At 45.9% G+C, this 27,900-nt stretch overlaps 2 protein-coding genes across 2 annotated transcripts in view; one reads left to right on the top strand and one right to left on the bottom strand.

Annotated features, from left to right (window-relative positions):
- Positions 1 to 92: 92 nt before the first annotated feature.
- ATG9B (autophagy related 9B) lies at positions 93 to 9,720 on the bottom strand. Its single transcript, XM_006873692.1, has 13 exons — positions 9,186 to 9,720; positions 9,050 to 9,093; positions 8,825 to 8,889; positions 8,454 to 8,615; positions 4,922 to 5,063; positions 2,537 to 3,291; positions 2,297 to 2,450; positions 1,935 to 2,114; positions 1,217 to 1,453; positions 900 to 1,033; positions 625 to 721; positions 306 to 429; positions 93 to 220 (listed from the first exon to the last, which is right to left on the bottom strand). The coding sequence occupies exons 1-13, from the start codon at positions 9,718 to 9,720 to the stop codon at positions 93 to 95; spliced, it is 2,757 nt and encodes a 918-aa protein (XP_006873754.1).
- Positions 9,721 to 13,221: 3,501 nt separating this feature from the next.
- ABCB8 (ATP-binding cassette, sub-family B (MDR/TAP), member 8) overlaps positions 13,222 to 27,900 on the top strand; it is a 26,104-nt gene continuing 11,425 nt past the window's right edge. The window contains exons 1-8 of the mRNA XM_006873708.1: positions 13,222 to 13,313; positions 18,859 to 19,174; positions 19,551 to 19,706; positions 19,780 to 19,874; positions 20,003 to 20,108; positions 20,915 to 21,076; positions 21,175 to 21,260; positions 21,377 to 21,474. Of these exons, the coding sequence (XP_006873770.1) occupies positions 13,222 to 13,313; positions 18,859 to 19,174; positions 19,551 to 19,706; positions 19,780 to 19,874; positions 20,003 to 20,108; positions 20,915 to 21,076; positions 21,175 to 21,260; positions 21,377 to 21,474 (1,111 nt within the window). The remainder of the gene's footprint in view (positions 13,314 to 18,858; positions 19,175 to 19,550; positions 19,707 to 19,779; positions 19,875 to 20,002; positions 20,109 to 20,914; positions 21,077 to 21,174; positions 21,261 to 21,376; positions 21,475 to 27,900) is intronic.

Below are 27,900 nucleotides of genomic sequence, written 5' to 3'. Positions count from 1 at the left end.
GCCTGGATCCACCCAATTTCCCACTCATTCCTTTTTCCCTCAATTCTCTCTCTTCATTCCAAATCAGACCATACTGACCCTGAAGTAGTTTCTCAGTCGGTATTGGGGGTCTGACCAGGTTCCTGCTGGGTCTCTGTGGTCTCCTGAAACCCTTCAGGGCACAGGTTTCTGGCTCTCTGCCTTCTCCACTGCTGTCTGGGGCTCGAGGCAGGGCTGGAGCCTAGTGAGAAAAGTCATCACTAGGCAGTGCTCTTGGTGCCCAGGGTCCACCTAGCCTCTGTTTCTCGTGCACCTCAGCTCCTCACCATCACTTGACCAGGATGGCTTCTCTTCATCAGGTGAGAGCGGATGTGAAGGGCTAGACCAGGGCCTCGACAATGAAGAGGCCGAAGCCTCTCCCCACAGTTCCTGCTGCTGCTGATGATGAAGCTACATGAAAGGGAAGAGAAATAAGGGATTCCCATTCTTCCCCTGAGAGCAGTTCTAAGCCCCTTCTTATGTACAGAGGGTTTTTAAGCTCCTCTGCCAGCTCCTGTTAGGTATTTGCTTAGCTCCCTCCCCAGTCTCCATGTTGTTTATCTGCTTTCTCCCCGACATTTCTCTTTCCTGTACCTGTTTGCTCACCTGGTGTAGGTAGATGGCATGGAGACTCATCTCAGCAGAAGCAAGCTCTGGGAGCTGGGCCAGTTTCTGACCCCCAGTGCCCCCTGGAGACACGCAGCTGGAGCAGAGGGTGCAGTAGGTCAAAACTACATACCCCTCTTACCCTTCATAAGTGAGGGCTGACTTGACCACCCCCACCCCCATTCCAGAGCCCCCACAGGACCCCATCTCCCTCCTCCTGTAGGCTAATCCTCCACCACCCACACTGCCTGGCAGCTAAGGCCACCACCCCTTACCTGGGATCCTGGGCAATCCGGGATATGGAGGCCAGGACGCTGGCTGTGGCTCCTGCTGGGCAGGGGGCTGTGGGGCTCAGATCCCTCGAGGGCAGGATGGGGTGCACCAAGAGGTTAGCCAGGAAGGTCTCCGGCTGGGAGCAAGAGAAGAAGAAAAGCAGAAAAGAGAGTCAAAAGAGAGGGGAAAAGGAGAAAGAGGAGGTCTAAAGAAGGCAGGAGAGTATATGGGGTTGGACCACTAATGCACGTTAGTATAGGTGAGGCAAGAGGGAACGGAAGAGTTGAAAGTGGTGAAGGGAGAAAAGGCTAGGACTCACCAGAGAGGAAGTGGAGTCACTGAGCAGGCCAGGAGTAGGGGGGCTGCGGACCGAGGTGGCACCCCAACTGGCTGCATCTTGTTGAACTCGTCCCCAAAGATGTCCAAGGAACTTAGAGCTGTGCCCTGGGGGGCGCCATTGTGGGTGCACCAGAGAGAATCTCATTAAGGACAGCTCGGTCTTTCCATCCTCTGCACGTTGAGCCAGTGAGGCCTCTGTCTGTCCAGCTGAGAGCCACTGAGAGCAAGAACAGTCCTTCAGGTACTATGGACACTGCCTAGAGCTACAGTGGGAGCCTCAAGGGGCAGGCTGGACAGGCAACACTAGCCAAGAAACTGAGGTCAAGAGAGGGACAAGCTCGTTCATCCAAAAGTATAGCAGCAGCACTGGGCCTGGGTCTGGACCCAGCTCCACTGGTCACAGGTCTCTGTACCCCCACCCCACCTGGCTGCCTTGGTAGGAAAGCCATGTTTACTCCAGCGCACCCACTGACCAGCCATTTCTCCACCACTCTGGAGTATCAGCTATATGCCAGGAGCTATATGCCAGTATGCCCTACATACTGGCTACTACCAATGTCTTCATTTTACAAATAAGGAAATGAAGGTTCAGGGAAATGGAACGACTTGCTCAAGGTTACAGGTGGCAAGTGAGGAAATGGGAGGATGGTAGCTCAGGTCTGCTGATCATACACTGTAAGCCAGAGAAGGATTCTAACCTGAGGGTGGCCGTGGCGCTTCACGTCCATAAGGGCAAAGGAACAGATGTCCCCAACCCCGGCCACATCCACAGTGAAGTGATGAAAAAAGTCGATAATCTCCAGGGACCGAGGTCGAAGCCAGAAGAACAGAAAAAGTGGGGTGAGGAGAGGTGAAAGGAGCTCCTCCAGAAGGGAGACCTGGGGGGGAAATGGGGAAAAGGTGTGAGGGGAGTCCCACACCAATGATCAAGACCAAGAGGCGCCAAGGATCACTCACCAGGGCAGGAAACCTCCAGTCCAGTCAGACCAGCCCCTCGGGCCCCGGGTGGCCTTCCCACTACATGCAGCCCCTCCTAGACCCACCCCCGCCTCGCCCTCACCGCCCGATACTGTAAGAGCTGCGCCATCTGCTGGTAAGCGCTGGCTTTGCCGGAGGGGCCGGGCTCCTCTGGGAGGTAGTGCATGTGGGCCAGAGCCGCCTGCAGGACAAGCTGCGCAGAGCGGCTCTGACACTGCTCCTCAGGAAGGAAAGACCTGCAGGTGGAGTAGAGTGAGGTGGGCGTGCAGATAGCACATGCTGGGGCTGTGAGAAATGGAGCCCCTAGGAATCCCCGTCATACCTAGCCACGGTGGCTACGACACCGAGCGCGGTCATGGCGGTGAGTACGTGCTGCACGGCGAGTACATCCTCGTCGTAGAGGGTGAGCAAGAGCAGCGCGGCGAAGAGTGCGCCCGCGTAGAAAACGAGCTGGCGTGCCAGCAGCGCAAGCATGGGTGCAGGGGGCGCGGCGGCACGCAAGAAAGCGGTGGCTGGGCGGTAGGCGCGGGCCAGGCGTGCACGTAGCTCGTGCGGCAGTTCATTGAAGTGGCGCAGCTGTAGGCGTGCCAGGCGTGACCAACTGCGGGCCCCGAGCGCACCAGGCTGGCGTCGCAGCAGCTCTGTGTGACTGTAGAAGGCGTGCAGCACCTGCCAGGCTAGCACCAGCGGGCTCAGCACCAGGTTGGCGGCGGCCAGCAGCAACGCAGTGCGCCCCAGACTTGCGGCCAGGGCACCCCGCTGCTCGCTGCGTTTGTAGGCATCCGGCAGCTCCCATCCACCGCGGAAGAGCGAGAAGGGACCGCGGAAGAGAAGGAGGTCGACGTTGAGCCCCAGGCCACGGCTGAGAAAGGCCACGCGCCCTCCGCAAGGCAGCGGGAAGCAGGCTGGCAGCAGGCCCTTGTTGGCCAGGGCCACCTTGTAGTTGGTGTAGCGTAGGATACGGTGGTGAACATCCAGCTCGGTCAGCGGCCGCGGCTGCACACACAGCCCACCACTCTTCTGCAATGCTAGAAGGCGAGACTGCACCTCTGCCCAGGACATGGAGCTGAGCTCCTCCTGAAGAAGGGAAAAGTGGTGCATCAGCCACCCCCAGAATCTCTCCCAGTGATGTCCAAATTCAGTAACCCTAAAAGAGTAACTAAAAAGTGCTACAAACTCAGCGTGACCAAAACTATGCTCTTCATCTCCCCCTTTCCACCTTCCACTGTCCCAGCTACACTCAGACGTGAAACTTGTCATCTTCTGCCCTCTCTTGACCCTCCATTGTCACTAATAAGACACTTCCTATTTCTTTTCATCTTCTGAATTGCTCCATTCCTCATAGTCCCTGCCATTCATATGTCTATTAGTCATGTGTTTCCTGGTCACACCTTAGTAGTTAGCTCTTCAGGTGTATGCCCTGGCTTCTCAATTGCATTGTGAGATCCTTAAGAACAAGTTTTTCTGACACCCTCCTTCCACCACGCCCCCAGTCAACACATAGAAGACACAGAATGATTGGCAGCTAATGGGGATATCTCTCCTTCCCATTTCTCACATACCTAGCAACCCTTGTCCAGAATCCTAACTAATTTTTGCTTCAGCCTGCTTTGAGACCCAAGGCCTGCCCTACTCAGATCTTCTTCACTCCTTCACTAGAAACGACCTTCCACAATACTTGCTGGAGAGCTCAGTTGGAGGGCTGCACTGCAAATTGCATTTTAGCCCCTTTTCACCTAGCTTCCTCAGTTTTGCCTAGTCAAGTGCCTCAAGGCCAGCCTCGCAGTTCATCCCACTAGGTCTCCTTCCCCTGGAAGGCATAAGGGAGGAAGGCAAAGGCAGAAGGATAAACAGAAAAGTCAGTCATGCTTCCTAGTCCTCCCCACTTCTCCCTGCTCTATACCTTGGGTTCCATGACTCAAAAGGGCCTTCTAGAACTTCTGGGGGAGACAAGGGGAACTTTGTGCAGAAGGTAGCTTTGGAGCTTTTCCTTCAAGAAAAAACTTAGGTACAGAGCCAAAAGAATATGATCAAGATGGGATGGAAAGGAAGGACAAAACATGACTAGGGGCTGGTGAAGAAGCCAACCTCATGAAGGTGACACTAGAAACGAAATGTGTATGAGGGATTTCAAATGCCAAACTAAGGATTTGAACTTGATCTTGGGGTCTCTAGAGGCCGCTGAATATCCAAGTGGGGGTCCCTGGGTCCGAGCAGTTTTAGAAAGACTGAGCAGAGTGTTGGGGGATGTTCGGAGTACTGAAGAATGCTTAGTTGCAGACAGCTGCAACAGTCTCCTCTCTGCTATTCGCAGATGCTCACTGACTTTCTCTGTCTTCCCACACCAGGGCTTGGAACACTTTCCCCGTTTCCCCTGTCCATCCTAACACAATCCAAAAGCCAGATGATCCCCTTCCCACTAAACACCTATTGTTTCTACCACAAGCATGTGACTATAAATCACCTCATATGACCCATCTAAATAAACTAACCCATCTAAGTTCCACTAAAGTAAGGACCATGTTTTATAAATAATATTACTCTACCTCCCAGCATCGATCTAGGTGGACGGTAGATGCCTAGAAGGCTCCACCCTTTCTACCCTCTTTCCAATTGATCCCTCCATCTGTACAGTCACCACTGTTTCCCCTAACCTCTGCCACCCTTTCATGGCACCCTTCTACACAGACACACCCACCCAGCTCACCGGGGTGATGTGCAGGGCCTCTCTGTAAAACACCTGGATTTCCCAGTAGCTGAAAAGGTTGCAGACTGAGCGAAGCAGCTGGAACAGCCAGAAACCAGTAGCTAGAACCAGTAGGAAAACCAGCAGGGGGCTCGAGCGGATCCTGTATGGAGTTAGACAGGTAAGTTGCAGAGAACGGTGGGAGCTGACAGAGGCCGGGCTTAGGAGGTAAATAAAGGAGAACGATTAAGATACACCTAAACCAGTGGTTCTCAAAATGTGGTCCCGGGACACCTGGGACCCTTGCAAGGGTCTGGAAGGTCTAAACTATTTTCAAATAACAATGAGATGTTTTGTACATTTTTCATTCTCATTCTCTCATGAGTGTGCTGTGGCGTTTTTTCAGACATTTCATGATATTGAAGCTGTCATCACACTGACAGGCAATGAAGTATGTACTTGTACAGTCTTATATTTTAAAAATGTTCTTAGCTTTAAGGACTTCCAGGGCAAGATGGCAGAGTAGGCAGACAGGCTGAGCAGATCCCTCTACAACAAGGATATGGAGACACCAAATGAAGTTGATGCAGATGGTGAGCCTGGAACTCTTAGCTTCAGAGGATAGGACAAAAAGGTGGGTTGAGTGCTGACTGGAAGAAGAAGCTAAACAGAAGCAGCAAGAGAGAAGAAACATGGGCAGACTGCCAGCCAGTCTGGCACAGTGCAACCATCTTGAATTTGTGCAGGCAACTGGAGACACAGGACAAGACTGGAGGTTGGTGGCAAGGGGGGTGTAGTTTTGCCTTGTTCTCCAAGCTCTCCTGATAGCCAACAACCTGACCAGTCCCCGCCCTCACCAGCCCAGTGATAAGTGGCACCTCCTCCTACACACCCTGTTTTTCCTGGGGTTGAGCACTGGGCACACCAGCCCTGTGTCTAGAGGCTTGTGAACTCTGCCCTAACCTACAGTATGCAAACAGGGAACAGAGAACTGCGTTCAAACTTGCAGTCTATCACATCCACCAACATACAATCATCAATTAAATAACTTAAAAAGGACATCACAATATCTCAGAAAAAATAAGACAATTTTAGCTTACACAAAGAAACAAGATAGAGTACCTCAAACAAGTGATCAGAATACAGTCAGAAAAAATAATACCTGAAATCGTATCAAAAGTACTTGATAAGGAGTATTTTTTAACTTTTTATTGAGAATTGAGTGAAGGTTTACAGAGGATATCATCACAGTTTTACATTCAACAAACCATCCCCTTTTTTCAACTCAATGATTGTAATCCCCTCCATGTAACAAGTTATACCACCTCCTCCCTGTGAGTCTTCTTTTGACTTTACCCTGTTGATAAGGAATTTACAAGAATAATATTTAGGTGCTTTTAACAGATTGATAGAATGATCAAGAAAACTGCTGATGAAATCAAGAAAACACAGAAAAAATTTTAGAAGAATTCAGGAAAACAGTTCAAGGACAAATTGACAAAATAAATGAAACATTTGAAATCATACAGAAACAGCAAGTAAGCCAGAAGACTAATACTAAGATTTTAGATACAGAACCTACTTGATGGCACTTAACAACCAACAACAGCAACAATACATTGAAAAGGGCGAACAAGTAGAATTGAATCAACGGAAGGCCACATTAATGAGCTTGACCATAAATCTCTCAGTATTCATCTGCTAGAGGAACAATCAGAAAAACAAACAACAAAATCTGAAGAAAGCCTAAGATTTATGTGTGGCACTATCAATAGGAGCTCTGGTAGCGTAGTGGTTACGAATCAGGCTGCGAACATTAAGGTCAGCGGTTCGAAACTACCAGCTGCTCTGAGGGAGAAAGATGAGGCTTTCTACTCCCGTAAAGATTTACACCTGTACAGGGTCGCTATGGGTCGGAACCGACTCGACGGCACTTAACAACAACATCAATAACTGAGGTGTGACTGGAATTCCAGAATAGGAAGACAAAATAAACAGAGAAAATTGTCTAAAAGATGTTGAAAGAAAACTTCCCTAACATGAAAGATGAGAAGATATGCAACCAAGAAGTTGAACAAACTACAAACAAACAGAATCCAAAAGAAAAATCACCAAGATATAGTAGCATCAAACTTTCAAAATCAAAGACAAGGAAAGAATCTGAGGAAAAAACAGAATTTTTACAAAGGAGAAACAATAAGATTAAGCTGATTTCTCAGCAAAATCCATGCAGACCAAGTAGACAATGAAATGACATACATAACACTCTTGAAAGAAAAAAAAAAATGTCAACTAAGAACCATATACCCAGGAAAACTGTCTATCAAATAGGGTGGTGAAATAGGACATTTCCAGATAAACAAATTAGAAGAGCTAGTAAAAAACATACCAGCCTTACAAAGGAAGTTCTTTGAACAGAGAACCAACAACAGACAACAATTTGAGATTAACATATACGACAATATCACCCAGAACTCAACACAGATACAGAAGTATTCAAAGTAAACAAACACATAAGACTGAAAAGAAGGAACCAAAGATTGCAACAAACAAACAAAAAAACATCAAGTAACAAGAGGGTATACTGTAACTACAGAACTTTCAAATGAAGAGGAAGTCAAGTAGATTTAAAAAAAATAAATTAAAAATAAAACTAACTGTAACCCTAAAACTAGACCAAAATTTACTCCTAGCCCAAGCCTAGCCCCTAACCCTTAACACTAACCCTAGTCCTAACCATATGCCTCACTCTAAATGAAGTCCTAGGCCTAGCCTAGATCTAGCCATAGTACTAATGCAAACTCTTTACTCCTACCACCCGCAAAAATTTTAAAAATAAATGAAATTTTAAAAAATTAAAACATATGTTCTCAGCTTTAATAACTAGTAGGGTAAATATAAGAACCCCTGGTGGCACAATGGTTAAATGCTCTGCTGCTAACCCAATGGTCAGCAGTTCAAACTCCCAGGGTCTCAGTGGGAGACCTGGTGATATGCTCCCATAAAGAAACACTAAAGAGCAGTTCTGCTCTGTCATATGGAGTCCTGGTGTGGCACTGTGGGCTAATGCACTGGACTGCAAAGTTGCTTTGAACTGCAAGGTCAGTGGTTGAAGCTCACCAGCTGCTCCTCACAAACCCTATACAAGGTCGCTATGGGTTGGAATCAATTCGATGGCACTTAACAATTCTGTCATATAGGGTCACATTGAGTTAGAATTCCAGCATTAAAGTGGGAGAAAAGACCCAGTGCTTTGCTCCCATAACTATTACAGAATGGGGAACCCTATATGACAATTCTACTTTATCATATAAGGTCGCGCTCTAAGTCAGAATTGACTTGACACAACAACAAACACAGGATAAATATAAATAGATACCTTATTAACTAAAACTCACTAGAGCTCTAAATTCATCTTCAGTGATTAAAGACATCCTGAGATAAAACAGTTTGAGAACCACTGATCAAGACCAAGGGACAAACAGAGAGAGGGACTCTCATCTGTTCCTCTCCCCAACACATCTGCTCCCCCTCCCCCCAGGCTGTCACTCACTGCTTGGCACACTGGGCCGAAGATAAGACGGCATCCGACAAGGTCACTTTGTTGTGGAGCAGCCCAGATCTAGTACGGTTATTTGGTTGGTTGGCGAAGAGAACGTTGTAATCCACACAGCGAAGGAGGAAGGTTGTGAAGGTGACAATGAATATGAATTGTCTAGGGAGTGCAGAGATGAGGCAGTGATGAGGTCGGAGAGCCAGCCAGGCAAGCTGCTGCCCCCAGCCTTTGCCAAGCCTGGAGCCACTCTCCCCACCCTGCTAGCCCATGGGTTGCTCAGAAAATCATCAGATTAGAAGCAGATACTTTTTTAAAAAGCTAGCAGAAGGACCCAAGGACAGAGTTTGGGTCCAGGATAAGCAACTCACCCCAGTTGGAAGATGTCCTCCAGCAGAATACAGGCAAAGCCATTTCGCTGATGGTAGTTGTAGATGTATCAGGCCCATTAAGGAATAAACCAGAGGCAAATGGCCCTTTCCTGATGACACTATTCACTGCCCCCCATCAAATCCCCTTGGCCTCATGCATACTCCCTGCCAAGAATGGTGCTAGCCCCAAAGAGGCTTTCTGCCAGTCCTTAGCCCAAAGGATATCTTGGTGAAGAAACTGTCTAGGTTCTGGATGTGATGCCAAGAGCCTAGGCACAGAGAGGTGAGAACTGGGATGTGACACTCTGGCCTGAGTGATGAGTTCTCCACTCCCCTCCACTGTCTCCCACACTACACTTACCCCGGAGCCCTTCAGTCACATGAAGCAGGGGTTGCTGCTCCTCTCCATGAAGGGGTGAATCTTGGGACCCATCAGGATCACAGTCCTCCAGCCTTTCATAATCCTGCTCTGGGATCAGGGGGCCTATCCGAAGCCCAGGAGGGTCCTGGGAGCATCGGCGTGAGGGAGGGGGAGTCACCGAGGCCAGGGGTGGGATGGAGTGGGATCCCCAGGAGGGGGAAGTAGAAGTAGGTGTCATCGCAGGCGGTGCCCGTGTTGGGGTGGAGAGGGCACTGTGGCAAGGCTGAGGAGCCCCTGACACGTGCATCACAGGGCAGGGGCTAGGCAAGGCCGGTGGTAGAAATGAGGGGGAGCTTCTCGTGTGAGGAGTAGGGGAAAGAGAGAAGATGGAGATCCTCCCTCCCCCAGGACCCCAGCATGGAGAAGGAGGAGGAAGAGGTGAGGGCGTGGGAAGAAGGGGCACTGATCCGGGCCCCAGGTCTCCCCACCGCCCCAGCCGCCCCCTTTTCCCCCCCCACCCCATTCGGCTCACCATCAGGCTGGCAGCTTCTCCAGAAAAGTTGAAAGGGCAAGGGGCTGTTCCTGTTTCCACAGAAGTCTGAGGAGCTGATCAGGGACTTCAGACAGCAACAAAGATAATGACAGCAACAACACGAGGTGACTCAGTGAGGCAGGCCCAAGGCATTCCACTCACACCCCTTCCAGGGCCACCTGCTGCCTAGCTTCAGGGCCCAAGGCCTCCCCCAGCCAGGTGGGCTTGGCTTTTTAGAGTGGACCTGGGTGTGGCATCTCTTAAGAATGCAGAGGCTGAACTGAGCATTGAGAAAGAGGAGTTGCCTCTTTTCTCCATCTTCAGACCTTGAGTGAATTTATAGGAGATAAGAGAACAGAGATGGAATAACAAAGGTGAAAAGCTAAATCCTATTTATTAAAAGATTATAGAACTATGAGATCAAGATGTTAAATCTTTGATTTTTAAAAATCTTACTCCTCCCTCACTGTGATCAATAGAGAAGAAAGAAGTGACTATCTTGGATTTGAGATGTGGTATCTTTTGAAGTTTAAAGCAGAAGAGTTGATTTCTTTGGAAGTTCCACTATTGTTTTGTTGGTTTACCTTTTTGAACACTGACATTCCTTCCCTCCAGGGCTAATCAGTGTTGGGGGCCCCTAAAGCAGAAATGCTGACAGTAAAGGGCAGGTGGGAGTCCACGATTTAGAAGGATAACTTGGGTACCCAGAGATGAGCCAAGTTGAGTTCCTTGTTGTGGCATAAACAAGGAGGAGGCAGCTCAGGCAGCTGGTCGGGTGGCTTGCCCAACGCCATTCTTGAGGCCCTGAATCACTAAGCTTCCTACCCATTCCTGAGGTGCTGTCTCAGTCATCCAGGTGTCAGGCTTGCAGGGTTTAGGCCCCAGGGTTAAGACCCAGTATCCATGCTATAGAGGAACACTGCACTACCCCAGATTGGCCATTGGAGGACTGTGGAGGAAATGCACTTACAAAACTTGAGTCCAGGTAAACCTACTTTTCTGTTTCTGTGCCTCCTTCCTTTGAGGAAAATTGACACAGTGTCTGAGCAGGAGACTCACTTCTTATCCCAAATGAAGGAAGAACTCTAATATCCCAAATGAAATCACACGTTGAAAGGTTAGACATCCCAAGTCACATGTGGGTTATATGAGGGTTTTGTCAGCTCTCCCCCACCTAACTCATATTGATATTCCCCACACTCACATTAGGACCCTTTCCCATACACCCTGAGACCAATCCCAAATGAATCCTGGCACATTTTCCCACCCAAGTCCAGCACAGATTCATAGAAAGAAAGCCTCACTACATCACTGTCCTATTCAGGTCAATTTATTATACAGGGCTCTTTTCTCTGCCAGTTAATGCAGGGGAGTGGGGGGGACCTGTAGATGAATGAGACAGCTGTTGTTAAGTGTGTTTGCATTGGTTCTGACTCGTAGTGACCCTGGATAGGGTTTCTGAGGAGCAGCTGGTTGGGTTTTGAACTTCTGACCTTGTGGTTCACAGACTAGTGCTGATCCTACAGTGCCACACCAGTTACTGTGCAAAAAAAAGTTACCGCAATGACTATGAAAAATGAGGGGCTATAAAGGCATGAGGACTCCTGGTGTGGCGCTGTGGGTTAATGTGCCAGACTGCAAAGCCATTTGAACTGCAAGGTCTGCAGTTCAAGCTCACCAGCTGCTCCTCGGAAACCCTTTACAGGGTCGCTATGGTTCGGAACTGATTCGACAGCACTAAACAACAACAAAAAAGGCACGAGGAGTCCTGGTGTAGCACTCTGGGATGATGCACAGGACCAAAAGGTCAATTTGAACCGAAGCTTGGTGGTTCAAATTCACCAGCTGCTCCTCAGAAACCCTACACAGGGTGGCTATGAATCAGAACCCACTTGAAGGCATTCAACAACAACACAAATAAAGGCACACATGAAGTGGCTGGCTTACAAGCTTTCATAAGTGTGTTTAGTTTCAAAATGAAGGGGGATAAGGTAGAATCTCCACTGAATAGTTTTCCTCTTTTCCAGATGGATCTGGTGAAAGGGGATGGGGGACAATGGATCTGGTGAAAGGGGATGGGGGACAATGGTAATAGGATTTTATGATTCAATTGTGAATCATTGTTATCAGGATTAATTGTGATGGTCACAATTGTAATTGTAGAAGATGTGTACCTAAAAGGGGGGAGTAGTTCATCTTTCATTTCAGGAACAGAGGACCCCAGGACTATCAAGAAGAAAGAGCATGAGTGGAGAGTGAGATCCTATGCAGAAAAGCAGCTACAGCAGGGATGGTGGCAGAGGCAATGGTATGGAGAGATAGAGCAGCTGAGGAGGACTCTAGGCCCATGGACTGAGAAAGGCTGTGTGGCTAAGGGAAGGAGGCTGCCTTGCAAAATGTGCCCTTTGGACATTTAAATGAATATATATCTTTTGTTTTGTATGTATACATCAATTTTTTTGCTTAGTTTATTTGTGAAAAATTAGATGTAAGAGGGATGCCATAGGGTGGAAGCAGGATAATTGTAGTTACAGGGAGGGCAGTGTAATCATTGAGATGAAACACAACGTATGATTGGTTGAAAGTAAAGCTGATGCTCTTTGTCTGTTTACCTTCACCACCATCATTCACAATAAAAAGTTAAAAAATAATAATAACAAAAGCAGTCACAGCCCAATGCACAGTATGGCACTGTAGGATCAGCACTAGACTGCAAACCACAAAGTCGACAGTTCAAACCCACCAGCTGCTCCTGGAAACCCTATACAGGATCGCTATGAGTTGGAACCCACTCCACAACACTTAACAAGAAACAAAGGTAGGCGGCTAAGACAGGTCAGTTCTGACCCGAATACGGAAGGCTTTTGTGGGGACACACATCTGAGGTCACGCCTTGGTAGGTTAAAGGACGGTCATACTAGTATTTCTCAATCACTTAGAGGATGATCAAACCCACCAAAATACATGGGTTTTTTTCCAAAATACACGTGGCCGCCAGCTTCTAACAGGTTTGGGAAAGCGGGGTAAGTGGCAAGGTACATTTGGTTTTTTCAAAATGCTCCATTCGTCCTCCTGCACCAGGGATCTACACTTCCAGGACAGCCCCGCCCAACTAGAATCCACCTTGAGTATTTTAGGCAAATAGCCTCAGGGTCAGCGACCTACGGTTACTATGGATACCCTGGAGGATGTGGCTATCCACACCCTCAAAACGTCACCCCGCAGCCGACTTGGGCAGCGTCAGTGGGCAGCTCCAGCCCTCCTCCGCCCCACCCAGAGGCGGAGGCAGCCAACTAGGCGTTCCTTTCCAATCACAGTTTTGGGAGGAGTCGGGCCCAGCCTATTTTCTCCAATCACTCCATGAGATGAGAATGACATGCCTTTCCTCTAATCATAGCTGAGGCGCGAAGAGGCTGTCGGGAAGGCGTAGACGCCAATTTGGAACGCTAGGTGGGGCGAGGGGGAAACTGCTGTTGTTGGCTGCTCCTTCTCTCCCTCCCCATCATGTTGGTGCACTTATTTCGGGTCGGGATTCGGGGCGGCCTTGTGCCAAGCAGGCCGCTACTGCTCCGGCTCCAGACATTCACGGCCGTCAGGTAACAAGAGGCCGGCCTTCTCGAGCCGTGTGGCCGATGGGGGCGGGGCCCTCTGGGAGACGGAGTCCTGGGCTGCGCGAAGCCTCCCGGGAGCTTCCGGCCCAGTCGGCCTGGTGGAATGTCACTCCCCGGGGAATTGACCTTAATTATTGAGAGGGGGTGTGGGCCTGCATGTTTGTGTACGAGTCGGGGTCAGTGGATACATTTATTCCCTTTCCACCAGAGGGCGCCGTGCTGAACCGATGTTCAGCCGTCTGGTCGCCACTGGGCACGCGGCCTCGCTTTTGAAATTGGTCCGGAGATTTGGACATTTTTTATTAAGAGTCCTGGTGTGGTTCTGTGGGCCAATGCGCAGGACTGCAAAGTCGGTCTGAACCACAAGGTCAGTAGTTCAAGCTCACTAGCCGCTCCTTGGATACCTTATGCGGAATCGCAATGGGTCGGGCCAATCAACGGCAATCAACAACAATCCGGAGACATGTAATATAATATAGCTGGTACCCCCAAGATCAAAATGAGCTGAACAAAACTAGCTCCTGGATCTAGATATTTTAAGCAGGGATAAAGAGTCAATTCAATTACTCATACATGTGAATTTTTGGCAAGACACTTAGTTTACATACATTGATTCAAACAGGTGAGAAACAAGGACTCTAAAGCCACAACTTAAGTGTGAATACTTTGAGAAAGTACTGATTTCCTGACATAACAGGCAGAAGATTCCCAGGTTGGTATTGAGTTGTACTGTCATTTGGAAAGCCAAACTGGAGAGCTAGGACTGGAGTACTGTCTCTACAAAGTAACTCACTGATTCTTGGCACTGACCAAGCCCTTTCAGTCTTTGGAGAAAATGAGAGAAGCTGGAAAGTGGTCATGATAAATTATTGAAAGGATTGAAATAGTCCTTGAGAAAGAATTAGCATGTTGTTATTATTTAACCCGGAGAGAAAACTAAGAAAAGTTATCAAATAATCAAGTATCAGAGTAAGTCAGTGTATATCTCTACAAAATCATAAAAACCTTTATTAAACAGAAAGAGCAAAAGGAGAAGCTATTGTTTCTCAACGTATCTCCCATCTAGGTCTATGCGTTTCTGAAAGCAGTTTTCCACTCGAACCCTTCCTTTTCTCCAAAGAATTCTGCTCTCTTCAATTTGCACTACATTACCACAGCAGTTTTGGCATCCTTGAGGAACTCAATCAGCTTCCTTTTAAATGTTCTTTGAGTCTGGGAACAAAAAAAGTCTGAAGGAGCAAGATGAGGGCTATGGGATGAATGAGGTAAGGTTTACCAATGAAGTTCTCATAGGACAGCCCTAGCTACCATGAAACAGTGGTCAGTCAGTACATTGCCATGATGGAAAAAAATTCCTCAGTGTAACTTCCCTGGACTTTTTTTCTCACCAATGCTACTTTCAGTTTTCTTAAAACTTCTTAATAAGCCCCTGTGGTCATCCAGCATCCTTCAAGAAAAATCTATGAAGATTACCCTTCTAGAATCCCCACCAAAACAGTTGGCATAACCTTCTGAGCTGACCTCTCTGCCTTGAAATGTAACTGGCCCAGCAGATCCCCTCAGAAGCCACAGTTTTAATTGGACTTTTGTTTTGAAGGTACCCGAAGACAACTGTATTGCTGAGAGAACTTGTCTGCAGCCATCCACTGATTGCAGACATGTTGAAACATTTTATTTGAAATAAACCCATGCATGTATAAACTGGAACCCTAGCAGGGATACTTTTTGACTTACCCTCATATACAAAGGGACTTCAGAAGTTCCTGGAAAAATTGCATTGTTATTTTAATTCCATTTTTTTGTGAACTTTTTAAAGTCTCTTCGTATATGTGGTCTTTGTTGTTGCTAAGTGCCTTCGAGTCTATTTCGACTCCTAGCAACCCTGTATAGAGTATCTGTGTAGATCCTACAATGCCAAACCAGGAGTCCCATTAGGGAAGTGTGAAAATAATAGAAAATATCACAGTACGTTAAAAAATTAAGGTGAAGTATTGTTTCATGAAACATTTCCGTTTCATGTAATGTATGTACTGAGCTGTGGTGGTTTATGTACTGTCAAGTCAATTTTAACATAGAGACTTTAGAGGACAGAGTAGAACTGTCCCATAGGGTTCTCTAGGTTGTAATGTTTACAGGAGTAGATCACCAAATCTTTTCTCCCGCAGAGCTGCTGGTGGATTCAAACTGCCCACCTTTCTGTTAACAGCCAAGCACTTAACCTTTGCACACCGCCAGGGCTCCTCCACATTGCAGTAGAAAATGTATTGATTACTTTGCATCACAGTAAGAACACTGTAGTAGATCATTCAGATTATTTTGCATCTCTAATGAGGGCATGGAATTCTGGTGGGGCGCTGTGGGTTAATACGCCCAGACTGCAAAGCCACTCCTCAGAAACCCTATACAAGGTCACTATGGGTTGGAACCGACTCTATGGCACTTAACAACAACAACAACAATGAGGGTATGCCTTCACTCCAACATTTGCTGATCATCTGTTATACTCTAGAGCTCTGCTAAGTGTTATGGAGAAAATTATAACTACGATTTAGTTCTCCTAAGTAAAGTGTGGGGAGCTCTGGTAGCGTAGTCGTTACGAATTGGGCTGCGAACCTTAAGGTCAGTGGTTCAAAATTACCAGCTGCTCCACGGGAGAAAGATGAGGCTTTCTACTCCCGTAAGTAAAGATTTACACCCTCGGAAACCCTGTACAGGGTCGCTATGGGTCGGAACCGACTCAACGGCACTTAACAACAACAAGTAAAGTATAGTGGGGGAAATTAGACAAATTATACAAGGCAGAAGGAGAGTGGGTTTCTTTCAATAAAGTCTTAGAATAGCTATAAAGAACATAGCAGAAAACAAGATATCAAAACCAGCCAGATGGAATTGGGTAATGAAGACATTATATAGAAGTGACAAAAAGTATGGGCGTCTCAGTTAGGATGGTCTGTGTGTAGGAAAGACCATCATGGTAAAGGTAACTTGTAAATTGAGTAAAGGTTCACAGAACAGATCAGTTTTTCATTCAACAATTCCTCCACATTTTATTTCATGTCATTGATTGCAAATCCGTACAATGAAACATCACTTATCCCACTTCCTTTGTTTATTGTTTCCATTCTTCCTTCCCCAACCCTTCTAAACTTTGTTCTTGGATAAATACTTGATTTAAAACAGTTGGTTAATCTAAAGTGTACATCCCTCCCATCCCTACTGTTAGTGTTTTCCTTATTGTTTGGCTGAAAATGGATCCCTAGGAGTTAGCTGATATCCAGACCTGAAGGGTGACTAGACCATAGTCTCAGTAGTCCACCGGTCTCCATTCACCCAGTAAGCCTGGTGGGTTTTTTTATGATTTTTACTTTTGTTCAACATTTTTCTTCTACTGTGTCATCTAATGATCAGTAGTAGCCAGCACCATCTAGCTCTGGTCTCAAGATTGTGGTGACTGATGGTCACGTGGTCCATTAGTTCCTTGGACTAATTGTTTCTCAGTGTTTTCCATTTTCATCACTCTTCTTTCCTCCAGACAGGAAGAGACCAATAATTGCACCTCAGTTGGTCGCTCATGAGCTTTTAAGACCTCTTTGTCTTTGCAGACTGTGTTATGCCAAGTAAACTTGATGTCCCCTGAGGCTATTGGTCCAGTTCCGAGCCCCGAAACCCAGTAACTCATTCCCTCAAGGTGTTTGGTGAGGCCTTGAGGTTTCAAAATTTTGCTCCTTGTTTGATGAACAAACAATGTTTTCTTTTTTTTAACTTTTTATTATGACTTTCATAGCAGATTAACAGTTTTACATTCAACAAAGCATATACTTTGCTTCATAACAATTATTGTATTCCCTCCATGTACCATCAGTTAACAGTATTTACCTCTTTTCACTTTTAACTCTTGCATTCTTCCATGTGTCTTCCATTACCAGCCTCCCTCGTATATATTGCCTGCCCCATCACCCATATTAACATGTGTCTACCCTCTAGCCCAGAGTCCTGGTGTGGTACTGCAGGTTAATGCCTTGGACCGCAGGGTCTGTTGGAGTTGCAATGTCATCAGTTCAAACCCACCAGCAACTCCTTGGAAACCGTATACAGGATTGCTGTGAGTCAGAACTCACTCCATGGCACTTAGCAACAACAACAATCTTTCTGTAGCCAGTCTTCTTATCCTGTAGCTATGTCTCTGCTATGATTTCTAAAAATGCAAATCCGGTTATGTTACACTACAAGCTTAAAAACCATGAGTGGTCCTCACGCTCTAGATGAAGTTCAAATGTGGCACAAGGAGTGTAATGACACCTCCACGCCCCAAAGGCTCGTCTCTCCTCTCCCTTATTGTAGGCCATACAGAAGCCATTACTTCAACCATGTCTTCAGTTCTTTCTTACCCCGCAGGCACTCAAATGAGTTTTCCTTCTGCCTGGAGCTCTCTTTGACTTTATCTCCATTGCCTTGTCCTGTTAACTCTGAGGTCTCATCTGGAAGGCCTGTCCTGGCTCCCTCAGACAAAGAGACAGTGCCCTCCAGCTCCCCTTAAATCATACTCAGGAAGGTTAGTTATGAACTGTTTAAATGACTGGCTCACTCACACACACATACTAAAGATTAACCACTCTAAGGTAGGTTACTTTTTCTTCCTCCATAATCCCTATGTCTCATAGCTAAGTACCAGACACTCAACAAAAATGTTGTGAAGAGTTCAGTCTACATTACCATTTTATAAGTGTGGAAACCAGAGGAAAGAGATGTCAAGATAAGTTAGACTTGCCTTTCTATTTTTCTCCTTTCTTTCTTCATCTGATGAAGAAGGAGAATGTCACCTTTTCCCTTCCTGCTTTGTCATATAAGGCGCTCATGGCCTAAGAGAAGAGGTCAGGTGGTGGAGTGTGGTAGTCAGAAAACTTAGCCCTAGGCAAGTCATACATGATAAAGGAGAAAGAGCCTGAATTCTGGAACCAGAGTACAGGGTTCACCTCTGTCCCAGTTCTACTGCTTGTGAGCAAAGTATTTAAGCTCCCAGGTCCATACGATTGTTTCATCTACCCAGTGGGAATGACACCATTTCCCTTCCAGGGCCATGAGGTTCAAAAGCAGTGATGTGGTAGTGCTGAGGGCAGGGACCGCATGTACAGTGTCACCACACTGAGCAAGCACAGGGCAGGTCTGCCGCTCTGTACACTGTGCTCTGGGCCTCACCCACTTCTACATCCTTCTCTGGAAAACAGTACCCTGAAATTCAGCTTGTTTTGTTTTGTTTAATTTTAAAGGAACAGGGATGGGAGGCCTGCCGTTTGGGTGCTGTGTGGAGAAGCAGTTGGGAAAGAGAACATGCTTACAACTTGATGATAATGCTCTTGTGGATTTGTCCTAGGAACTGAAGTAGCTTAAGAACTGTTCTCAGAAAGACAGTATAAAGGACCTGAGGGAAAATGAAGGGGTGCTGGGAAAAGCCAGCCCAGGGCTCGTGGTTGATTGGTCAGTGGAAAGACAGCTGGGACCTCAAGCCATCAATGTCATTCTCTCCCTGCAGGCAATCTGATGGACACCACAGCTCCTACCTCCTCAAGTCCCTGGCTCAGCTCCGCTCCCAGCTATGGCCCTGCCTCCGCCGAGCTCTCCCAGCTACTCGCAGAAGCCCCCTCTCTGCCTGGCACTGGGTTGGGGGAGTACTGCTAGGCCCCCTGGTGCTAAGGAAGTGCTCCCACCTCTGCCTTGTGGTGCACTGTGAGGCAGAAGAGGCCTCTCCCACCAGCTCTAGACCCTATGTCCAGGAGGCCGGCTTTAACTGGAAGCTCTTCTGGCAGTTTCTGCACCCCCACCTCCTGGTCCTGGGGGCAGCCATTGTGGTGAGGTCTTTCCCCATGGCTTCCATGACCAGGGTCTGGGAAAGTTCTAGGAAGGAGTTTATATAATCACTAAGCCAGAGCTGGGCAGGGACAGCATCGTTACCTCACTGAGTCTCTCCAGGGAGACATCATGGGAGCAGCCTGGCCTGGGAACTTGGGATCTGCACAGTGTGGCTGGGTTTGCAAGCTGTAGGATGTCCCCGGGGCTGGGAAATCTGGGCTCTGACTCTTAAGAAGTAAAGACAAATCCACAAGAGCAGCCAAAGCATGACCATTGGCAAGGCTGAGTCGTTGGGGAGGAAAGGCTAGGACATGGTAGGAATGGGGAGGTATATAGCCTCCCCTCTGAAGGTCTGTCCCCTCTACCCCATCTCAGCTGGCGTTGGGAGCAGCGCTAGTGAATGTGCAGATCCCCCTACTCCTGGGCCAGCTGGTAGAGATTATAGCCAAGTACACGAGGGAACACATAGGGAGTTTCCTGACGGAGTCTCGGAGCCTCGGCACCCGCCTGCTGCTTCTCTATGGCATCCAGGTACAGCAGGGGGCATGCCTGGGGGCACCCAGAAAAACCAGGAGGTTGGACCTGAGCATGCTGGCCTTCCCAGGGGCTGCTGACCTTCGGGTACCTTGTGTTGTTGTCCCGCATTGGCGAGCGCATGGCCGTGGACATGCGGAGGACCCTCTTCTCCTCCCTGCTCCGGTAGGTATAAGGTAGGGGAGTCTGCCAGACCCCAGAGGGGCCAGTGTAAGTGTCCAAGCATGGTCCTCCTCCTGATGTTACATCTCCCTTCTTTGCCCTTAACTACTGCTCCTGTATCCCACCGCCAGACAAGACATTGCTTTCTTCGATGCTAAAAAGACAGGGCAGCTGGTGAGCCGGTTGACAACTGATGTGCAAGAGTTTAAGTCATCTTTCAAACTTGTCATTTCCCAGGTTGGTGGCCTCAGGACACTTTACTCCTCCTACTCTCCACCCCCCCCCCCCCCCCACACACACCCACACACTGACTCACACACTCCTCAGTGTGTCTTCTCCAAGCTTGATGCTGAAGACTGCCCCACCCTTGATGCTGAAGACTGCCCTCTGGTCAGGGTGTAGGGAGGGAATGAGGAAGCTTATGCAGGGGAGGGGCAAAGAAGGTCAGGATGGACTGTTTGTCTACTGCTTTGAAATCCTGCCTCCCCCAGGAAAGCTTCCTTGGCTCAGTTTGCCAATAACCGAAACACTCTGGCCTGGCCTGCCCCAGCATGCCTGCACCTCTGACAGGCACTGAGATGTGTTATATCTTTGGCTGCATGACATACCATCTCCTTGTCTGTCCCTGACATCATTGTGGTGGTGGATTATGTCAGACACTGGCCTGCAGCAGGGTCCCCAGGGGCAAGGCTCCCTTGTGATGCGATTCATTTGGTTTCTAGAACAGCGAGAGAAGCAAGCTGGGGTGTAGAGAATGTCATGCTCTCTCCCCTCACCTCCACACATGGGCTCTCCGTTTAGATGAGGATGGCTTTGTAGGGATCCACGATAGTCTTCCGCAGATCTCTGATCATACCCAAATGGGTCAAGAAAAGATTACATCTGTGACCAATGGATGACCAGTAGGCCTACCAAGAGTCAGACCTATATGACCTTGTTCCTGTGAGTTCAGAGTTGTAGCCTGATGACCTTTTAATAAGAGCCCCCTATGTTATGGTGCCAATGCCAGATTGTCTCTTCTGTCTGCTCTCCCTCTTCCCCAGGGTCTTCGGAGCTGCACCCAGGTGGCTGGCTGCTTGGTGTCCCTGTCCATGCTATCTACACGCCTGACACTGTTGCTAATGGTGGCCACACCCACCCTGATGGGAATAGGCACCCTGATGGGTTCTGCTCTCCGAAAATTGTCTCGCCAGTCTCAGGAGCAGGTACCAGAATTCTTGACCCCTCCTTATCCCCACCCCCATCCCCCATCAACCTGCCTTTGTACCCAAACTTGTTTTCCTATTTCGTGGATTCCTTGAAGATCGCCAGGGCGACCGGTGTAGCAGATGAGGCACTGGGCAACGTACGCACTGTGAGAGCCTTCGCCATGGAGCACCGGGAAGAGGAGTGAGGCTTGGGGCAGAGGGTGGAACACAGGCAGGGATGTCCATAACCCACAGTCCACCCACCCTTCCAAATACCCCAGCTGCTCCTGAGCGCTGGCACTTGACCTCTCTCACCAGACGCTACGAAGCAGAGTTGGAAGGGTCCTGCTGGAAGGCAGAGGAGCTGGGCAGAGGCATTGCCTTATTCCAAGGCCTTTCAAACATTGCGTTCAACTGTGAGTGAGCAAGTTCCAGCCTGGGAGGGAGGCCACTTGATGGGAAGGAAGGGGTACAAATTGCATGGCTAGGGGTGAGCTTGGACAGGTGAAGGAAGGTCCCAACAAGGCAAACGGGGTACACTCCACCTGGATGATGCTTTTCAGGTGGCTAATATGCTGACAGCCAGGTGATGGAGGCTGGAGGCGACATGCTGTAATGAACTGTACGGGAACATTGCAGTATCTCCCGGGAGGAAACAATGCAGATGCCCGTTGTTTTTCTTTTTTTTTCTTTATTCTGTTTTTTAATTGTGGCAAAATATATATGTAACAAAACATTTGCCATGTCAACAATCTTCACATATATAGTTCAGTGTCAATTATGTTTATCTCATTATTCGGTCATAAGCCTGTTTGTTCCCCTATTTTTTTTATCACTCTTACTTGGAATCCTAGTGTGGTGCTGTGTGTTAATGCCCCCCTATGGACTGCAAAGTTGGTTTGAACCACAAGGTTGGTGGTTCAAGCTCACCAGCTGCTCCTTGGAAACCCCATGCAGGGTCGCTGTGGGTCGCAGCTGACTCAACGGCACTTAACAACAATAGCAACAGAAGTTCATTGGCCTCTGTTGAGCCTCCTTCTCCCTTTCCTTCCTACCTACTCCTGATAACCACTAATAAGCTTTGCTTTCAATGTACTTTCCTATCCAAAACAGTTCATATAATGGGGTCATACAGTGTTTGTCTTTTTGTGACTGATGTAAATTTCACTCAGCAGAATATTGTCAAGGTTGTAACATGTTGTAACGTGTTTCAGGACTTCATTTATTCTTATGGCTGGGTAATAATTGATTGCAGGAGTTCTGGTGTGGCAATTTAGGGTAAGCACTGGACTGCTAACAACAGGTCAACAGTTCAAGCCCACCAGCTGCTCCTCGGAAACCCATTACAGGGTCTCTATAAGTCAGAATCAACTTGATGGCACTAACAGCCACAACCACATTTTATTTCTCCATTTTGTTTATGGGCACTTGTGTTGTTTGCACCTTTTGCTATTGTGTTTCAGTGAACTGCAGTGTACATATATATATTTTTTTAGGTCTGTTTGGGGAATATACCTAGATATGAAATTGCTAGATCATATGGCAATTCTATGTTTAACCTCTTGAGGAACAGCCAAACTGTTTACAGCAGCTATACCATTTTACAATCCCACCAACATGCTCGCCAGCATCTGTTGTCTTTCATTTTGTGATCATAGCCATCCTAGTGGGGCTGAAGTACTATCTCCTTTGGGTTTGGGTTTGGGTTTTCTCATGACATTGAGCATCTTTCCATGTGCTTGTTGGCCATTTGTATTTTTGACTGGGTTGACTGTCTTTTTGTTGTTAAGTTTTCATATTTTTTTTAATATATTCTAGATATTAAATCCTTATCCACTGTATATGATTCCCCCCAATTCTCTCTTCATCTGTAGGTTGTTATTTTTACTTCATTGATAAAGTCCTTTAATGACCAAAGTTTTTTTATTTTGATGATATCCTGTTAATTTTGTCTTTTTTACCTGTGTTTTTGGTATCATAGCTAAGAATCCAGAGTTAAAAATTAGATTCTAAAACATTTAAAGTTTCATGGTTTCAGATCTGACATATTTAGGTTTTAGATCCATTTGGGGTTTGTTTGCGTGTATGATGTGACGTGTAGGTGGAGGTTCATTCTTTGGCTTGTGGAAGCTCAGTTGTCTCAGCATCATTTATTTTTGACTCTTTGTTGCAAATTGAGTGAAGGTTTATAGGCAAGATCATCAGTTTCACATTTAACAAATCATTCAATTTGTTTCATCTCAGAGATTGCAATGGCCTCATGAAACAGGTTATCCCCCTTCCTCCCTAAGAGTCTGATTTCCATTCCACCCAGCTTCCCATCTCTTCTCAACTTTGTCCTTACAAATGTTGTCCTTTTGATTTTGAATGATTGACCATTCCATGTTGAGCATTCCTTACTAGTTTTTTACCACTCCCCACCTCTACCCCCCAATATACCTATAGCTTGACTAATTGGGCCACAAGGATGAGTTCCTCTCCAGAGCTGAAGGGTGGTCAAGGGCCATAGGTTTGGGTTCCTCCTGTCTCTTTCTGACCAGCAAGTTTGGTCTTTTTAAAATATGATTTTGAGTTTTATTCCACATTTTCTCCAGCTCTATCTGGCACCTTCTAATGGGATCCCTTTCAGAGCAGTTGGTAGTGGTAGCTGGGCATCATCTAGTTTGAGCACCATTTATTAACGAAACTATTCTTTCCCCATTCAATAGAGTTAGCATCCATGTGGAAAATCTTTTAGTCTGTGTATGTGTCATTTTACGAGTAGCAGACTGTTTTTATTATTGTTAACTTTATGTTTTGAGATTGGGAAGTGGGGGTCCCCTTACTGTTGCTTCCTGGCGGGATTGCAATCATTGAGATAAAACAAACAATAATGTCTTAAATGTGAAACTCATGGTCTTGCCTGTACACCTTCACTCAATTCCAACAAAGAGTTAAAAATAAATTCCTCCTGCATCTTCAGCTACTTTTATCTTTCCTCTGCTAACCTCCCTCTTGTATGTTGCCTGCCCTGTCACCCATGTTAACATGTTTACCCTCTAGACCCCCGACCCCCGTAACCATTTTCTCTTCTCCCCCACCCCCGACCCCTCATAACCATCTATAGCTTTATTTTATTAAGAAAATATTTTCTTAACTTTTTACAACATTGATCTTACATAATATTTTTCCTCTTGTGGTTCAGTAATTTCACTCAGCATATAGTCCTCAAGGTTTATCCATGTTGTGAGGTGTTTCACAGATGCGTTATTATTCTTGTAACGTCGCATTGTATTTCACTGTGTGTTTGTACCAAAGTTTGTTTAACCATTCTTCTGTTATTGGGCATTTAGGCTGTCTCCAACTTTTCGATGTGTCTCTTATAAACAGCATGTTGAAGGATACTGTTTTCTTATCTATTTTGTTCGCTGTCTCGTGACTGGTGCATTTAATCCATCTACATTCAGTGTAATTATTGATAGATGTGAAATCATTGCTATCATTTTACTGTGTGTTTTTTGTGCTGTTGTTAATTTTTTTGATCCACATATTTTTCTGTGCTGAGTTCATTTTATTTGTGGGTTTTCTTTACATTTTCTACATTTTTGTTATTAACTTTTACTAAATCTTTATGGTTTGCTTTTTCTTACTTTGATGTGCAGGTGTATTAAATTTCTTTGTGGTTACCCTGTAATTTATTAATTTTTTCCCTATTTAGAACAGTCTGTTTTGTCTTGAAATCTACTTGACTTTCTAGTCATTTGGAAGTAGTGTATCTACATTATTCCCTCTTTTTGCTTTGTAGTTGGCTTCATTATAAATTGATATCTCTGGTTCCCTATTTTAAGTCTTGTAGGTTTATTTTACTTTAAATACTTCTCTATCTGGATTGAGTTCTGGGAAATGTTGTCATGTTTGGTAATCTCAGGTTGTTGTCTACTCTTGTCTGCGGTCCAAAAACCATCCTTTAGCATTATTTGTAATGTTGGTCTGGTGGTGGTTCTGTGCTGTGGAGTCATTTCTGTCTCATAGCAACTCAGAATAGAATTTCCAAGGCTGTAAATCTTTACAGGGACAGAAAGCCTCATCTTTCTTCCACAGAACCACTGGTAGTTTCAAACTGCTTACTTTGGGATTAGCAGCCCAACTTGTAACCACTACGCTACCAGAGCTCTTTAAAGTTGGTCTGGTCGTTATAACAAATTCCTTTTATTCTTGTTTATCAGGAAATGCCCTAATTTTGCCATAATACTTGACGGACAGTTTTGCTGGGTATATTATACTTAGCTGACAATTTTTTTTTTTTTTTTTTTTCTTTCTGAGTTTTGTATATGCCTTTCTTGTCTGCTTGGTTTCTGCTGAGAAATCAGAGTTTAGTCTTAGTGGTTCACCTTTGTAGTAAACTTTTTGTTTTTTCCAAGCATTCTCAGGATTCTTTCTTTATCTTTGGTTTTAGAAAGTTTAATTATGATGTGTCTTGGTGATTTTCTTTTTGAATATATCCTATTTGGGGTTCATTCAGCTTCATGTATGCTTATCTTCTCCTCTTTCATGATGCTTGAGAAATTTTCGTCCAACAACTGTTCAACAATTTTTCTGTACTTTTCATTGTCTCTTCCTGTTCTGGAATTCTGATCACCTGTAATTGTCCCTTTCCATGGTGTCCCATATAACTCTTGACTTTCTTCAGCTTTTTCATTCTTTTTCCTGATTGCTCTTCTAGTACATTAGTATTGAAAGATTTGTCTTCAAGCTCACTAATTCAGACATCCATTGCTTTCAATCGCCGTCTTTGCCCTTTTTTGTATATTGATTATCCATTTCTGAAATCTCAGTGTTAATCTTCTGGATTTCTCATAGCAGGTTTTATATTATTTCAAGATTTACATTTTGTTTGTTTGTTTGTTTGTTTGTTTGCTCATATAGTGTTGTCCTGAATTCTTCTAAAGATTTTCTGTGTTGTCCTTGCTTTCCTTGATTTTTCTGTCAAGCCTTTTATCATTCTTTTGAATTCTTTTTCAGTTAGTTATATTACCTTTTCTTCTTCAGAAACATTTTCTGACTGCACGTCTTCATAGTTTTTTTGAGCTATTCTCATTTCTTCGTGTGAGCTGAAATTGTTATTTCTGTGGCATTGTAGGGTTGTCGTATTTGTATTTAAATGATGATTGTGTGTTGCTGTGTTCTTAGGGTTTCACCAGCTATCTCCTGTGGAGATAGTTAGAGAATGGAAGTGTGCATACATCCTTGTTTGACGTTCATGCACTTCAGTTTAGGGTGGGTTTTGCTGGTGTTGGTGGTATAGAAGCTGGTGTTTGCTCTTGCCCAGTGGGTGGAGCTACAGTGGGTACATCTGTGGCTGAGCTTATGGACAAGGTTGCTGTCTCCTGTCAGAAGGGAAAGTGATCCCCCCCACCCACACGCACACACACAAGAAAATAAAACATAAAAAAACCACAAGGAATTAATAATGAAAAGAGAAAATACTGACAGAGAAAATAAACAGCCAGTAACCATAAAGAAAGAATATGATAACTATGAAGACAAAAAAAGGAAAATGGAGCTATAGAAGAGAATGAGAAAGATATTTTAAAGGCACTTAAGAATAAATAAAAGAGGGGCAGGAAGATAGAGCTATAAAAGAAAAATGATAAGAAAGGAAATAAAAGGAAGAAATTTTAAAACCACTTAGAAAAACCAGGGTAGGGTAGAGACGTAAAGAGTAGTAAAGAAGCTCAAAGTGGGGGGGGGGGGGACAAAGAAGAGAGGACGTGAGAAACAGAAGAAAAGAAGGAAAAACAAAAGCAGAGATATAAAGGATAAAATTCAAGGGAATGGAAAGAGGAAAAGGAGGAGAAAGAAACAAAAAACCAACAGCCAAAGGCAAAAACAAAAAACAGTGCAGCTGTTGGATCTGAATAGGAGAAAACTCTGTGGGCTTCTGCCAGCCAAGGATCTCACAAGGTGGCTGTGGGAGAGATGTGACAATAGAGTTCCTGGCCCTAGAGGAAGTTCCTGGAGGCCCTTTTTTTTTTTTTTAAAGGTTTTTATTGTGGATTGAGTGAAAGTTTACAGGGCATATCATCAGTTTTACATTCAACAAATCATATACCTTATTTCATTGCAATGATTATAATCCCCTCCATGTACCATCAGTTAGCAGTATTTCTCTCTATCCACTTTTTAAAAAACAAACAAACAAACAAACAAAAAAACCCCACTCAGGCATATATAATAATTTGCATCTCCCAAGGGCACGTTCTGCAAGTCTGCTCCTGGCCACCAGCTCTTAGTCCTTCTCTTCTTAGTCCATGAATCTAGAGTCCTCAGCCACTCCCCCTCTCCATGCCCCCATCTCTGCCTTCATCTCTGGCACTGCTGCTTCTCTGGATAAGGTCCTGCATCCTGCTTGTGCATTTCTCTCTTGATGGTCTTAGAGTCCTCTGTTTCTAGACTGTAAGATTAACCACTCCCCTTTTTTTTGTTACAAAACTTCTACCTTTATACTTGGGATAGTCGCGATTAGTCATGATAACAATTATTCACTGTTGAATCTTACGAATCTTATCCCCATCTCTTTTCACCAGACCCATCTAGACAAGATGACAGCCATTCAGTGGGGACTCTTTCCCCCCATACTCTTAAACTAAACTCCCTCTTGAAACTTTGTAAGCCAGTCATTTCGTGCCTTTATTGCCCCCTCATTTTAGGTAGCCAATGTCTAAGTTGCCCCCTCTCCCATCTACCCTGTGTACAGAGGGGATAGCAATGATACTTGATGTGAAGACTCCTTCCCTCTCTGTTGGTATTTAGAGTAACTACCGCTCTGAGTATAGGTCAGGTTCATCATGAAGATGTATCTT

The sequence above is a fragment of the Chrysochloris asiatica genome, unplaced genomic scaffold, assembly GCF_000296735.1.
Source record: "Chrysochloris asiatica unplaced genomic scaffold, ChrAsi1.0 scaffold00249, whole genome shotgun sequence".
In the NCBI taxonomy this organism is placed as follows: domain Eukaryota; kingdom Metazoa; phylum Chordata; class Mammalia; order Afrosoricida; family Chrysochloridae; genus Chrysochloris; species Chrysochloris asiatica.
Note: the sequence above shows the minus strand (reverse complement) of the source record. Positions and strands in the feature narration are given on the sequence as shown.